General features: G+C 36.8%; 1 protein-coding gene across 1 annotated transcript in view; it reads right to left on the bottom strand.

The window, feature by feature from the left end:
- The window catches only part of LOC105618166 (lachesin-like), a 52,845-nt gene extending 50,203 nt beyond the window's left edge, over nucleotides 1–2,642 (bottom strand). Inside the window, exons 1-2 of the mRNA XM_012199707.1 lie at nucleotides 2,531–2,642; nucleotides 2,177–2,347 (exon numbers count right to left, since the gene is read on the bottom strand). Coding sequence (XP_012055097.1) covers nucleotides 2,177–2,347; nucleotides 2,531–2,642 — 283 coding nt within the window. The remainder of the gene's footprint in view (nucleotides 1–2,176; nucleotides 2,348–2,530) is intronic.
- Nucleotides 2,643–2,847: the final 205 nt, after the last annotated feature.

Here is a 2,847-nt window from a genome sequence, read left to right as displayed (position 1 = left end):
CTCTCTCTCTCTCTCTCTCTCTCTCTCTCTCTCTCTCTCTCTCCCTCCTCTCTCTCTCCTTCCTCCCCTCTCTCTCTCTTCATCTTAAATTTCACAAATTACAAAAAGATACGAGGAAATTTCTCGACATTTATTGCTTTTGGATCCGATTAACCCGCGGTAATGTTGTGAGGTGTAATGTATATGACGCGAGATATTTTGATTAATACTCTAACTATATAATTAATTAATTAATTAATTAATCATACAAAGTGAATCGCAGCCGAATAACGATAATAGCATACTCGCGAAATGTTTGCAAATTATTCCAAAATGTTTGAATATATTAATATAAGCAATGGTTATTTAAAGACGTATTAAAATGCATAGATTTTATATCACGCATTATGTTTTTGAAACATTGGAACTTTAATTACGATTATTAGAATTCAATTTATCAGCAATGAATGATATAGAAATGTTTCCAAAATTATTGAAAAGAAGCTGTTAGAGAAACTTTCATATTTTCATGTTTCATGTATAGCTTGGAAAATATTTTGTCCGCTACTATATTGATTTGCACGTCAAAAAGCCAATTTTGGAAAAGCAAAACATTTTATTGATGATGATACTTGAAAAAGCCCAGTTTTGAAAATCTCACTGAAATAAATACCTTTCGCATGTTTCATTATGTCTCATAGTGTCTCGCTTTGTCTTTTTATTTTTATATATGTTGAAGTTTATAATATATCAAAACTATAATTTTTTGCGAATTTATTTTAAACAGAATGTGTAAATAAATGAATAGAGAAAAAATGTAATTTATATTATAAAATTAATATTAAGCGATTAATTTTAATCTAATCTTAATATTTATTAATTATTAATTTGATTTAATAATTATTTAATATATTTAATAATTATTAATTTCAGATACAGAATTTCTTCCCTATCCATATATTTTTTAATGAAATCTCTCAGGAAAATATTAATCTTAGAATCATAAATTATCGTAAACTTCACGACGATAATTTAGCTATTAGGAAAAATGAAAATATAATATTAATGATCAACAATTTCACTATATGTACTTGTATTTGTATACAACAACAACAAAAAAAAGAAAGAAAGAGAGTTGTCAGAGACGGAAATAATTTGTAGAGTGTAGAAAAGTATGAGACGATTTATAACGAACTACACAACATATAAAACTAAAAACTATACACTAAACTGAAGTAAACAGCTCACTTAATCGGCCGTGCCTATCGCGAGAAAACGAAGCTTTCCAGGAGTGAGGCTACCCCTACATAACCACCTTCGAACCGCCGAAGGCGGTGGGCGAACCAGTTAACGTGTTGTGAGAACTTTCCTCTCGTTCACATCGAGCCGTATCCTTTTTCTTCCTTTCATGTCTCTTTGATTTTTTTTTTTTTCGTCGTTTTCGAATACTTCTCCTTGTCTCCTTTCTCGATCGATACATTTGTCAAGCAATGTATAAACGCCACTAAGTTCACGGCAATTCCACGGTAATGTACGAGGAGAATCGACCGTCAAAGTGTTTTGCCGGACTTGGGTCGTACATCCTGGGACGCTCGTTTGGTCGTCGCCCTTCGGGAAAACACGCGCAGGACAACTATCCTTTACGCCATCTCGTAAATAACTATCACGGCCGTTTAGTGACCGAAGATTTCAGTCCGCATACGATGTGGAATTTAGCTTTCCTCTTCGCCACGCTTACATATATGCCGCACTCATACGCTTAGTAACTACTCATTCTTATTTATGACAGGAATCATCAAATGAAAGCCCCTCTCGGTTTTGTCTTGCATTGACAATGTTCTCGTTATTCCTCTTTCACGGAGACTATCCCTTTTTTCTCTTATTCACCGGCACTCCACCGTTCTTCTCTTGGCACGCCAATGTCAGATTATGAGCTCTTTGTCCTATCACGCTTACGTGTGATCGATGGTCCTTGCGGGCCGGGACGAAGGGGAAGATTTACCGACGAAAGCGCTGTGATTTTTTGAGAGATTGAGGTCAAGAGGAGAGGTATATCCGAGATATTATATCCCTCTGATTACTTTTGTCACTTTTGTATCCTGCGAAAATACTCTCATTTTTTAGTATCATCACCACGGGTATTCCCGTCATCGCCACCGTCACCATTGCCTTCTCCAGCTCTTAATTTCGGTCTCACTTCCCGACTGATACTCTCTTCCTCGAGGTTCTTTTACCTCTCGGGTCTTTAGAAGCAGCTTCTCCTCTTGCAATTTTATCTGATGGAAGCCAAGGGAAAAATCCGGTGCCAAGCTGTTGAGCTCGAGTTTAGCTCTTCGGCCGAGCGAAAATATCCCTGGCGTTCGGTTATCTGCAACGTAAAAAAAAAAAAAATTATTTCGGATCGAGATTTTATTTCCATCTCTGACTTACAATCTCTGTTGCACTTTCTCGCGTTCTCAATTCTAATCCTCGGCGACACATCGTAAAGTAAAATCTTGAACGTATTGATCGCGATCGATCTTCCGTGATAAATTCAGATGTCTTCTTGTACCAGACTTGTTGGAGGCATCTACTTTTTTGTTCTTTTCTTTTATTTTATGAATCTGACGATACGGAATACTTTCGCGTTCCATCTGAAGATCGCACATATATCTTCGCGGCATCTCGATTTGATAAGATACGGGGGAGAGAAATCCGGGACCGCGTGCCCCGAAGTGACGCTTGATTTATTCGAGCACAGCGAAAATCTTTTATTCCTCAATTATCGTCGCGTGAAAATATTTTAATCCGTCCCTCGGAGTTTAATTCTCGCTCCATTTCCGCTGCTGTAATTTCCACAGCTCGATTTCTCTTTGTCTCTCTCTCCCT

The sequence above is a fragment of the Atta cephalotes genome (genome assembly GCF_000143395.1).
Source record: "Atta cephalotes unplaced genomic scaffold scaffold00015, whole genome shotgun sequence".
Classification (NCBI taxonomy): Eukaryota; Metazoa; Arthropoda; class Insecta; order Hymenoptera; family Formicidae; genus Atta; species Atta cephalotes.
Note: the sequence above shows the minus strand (reverse complement) of the source record. Positions and strands in the feature narration are given on the sequence as shown.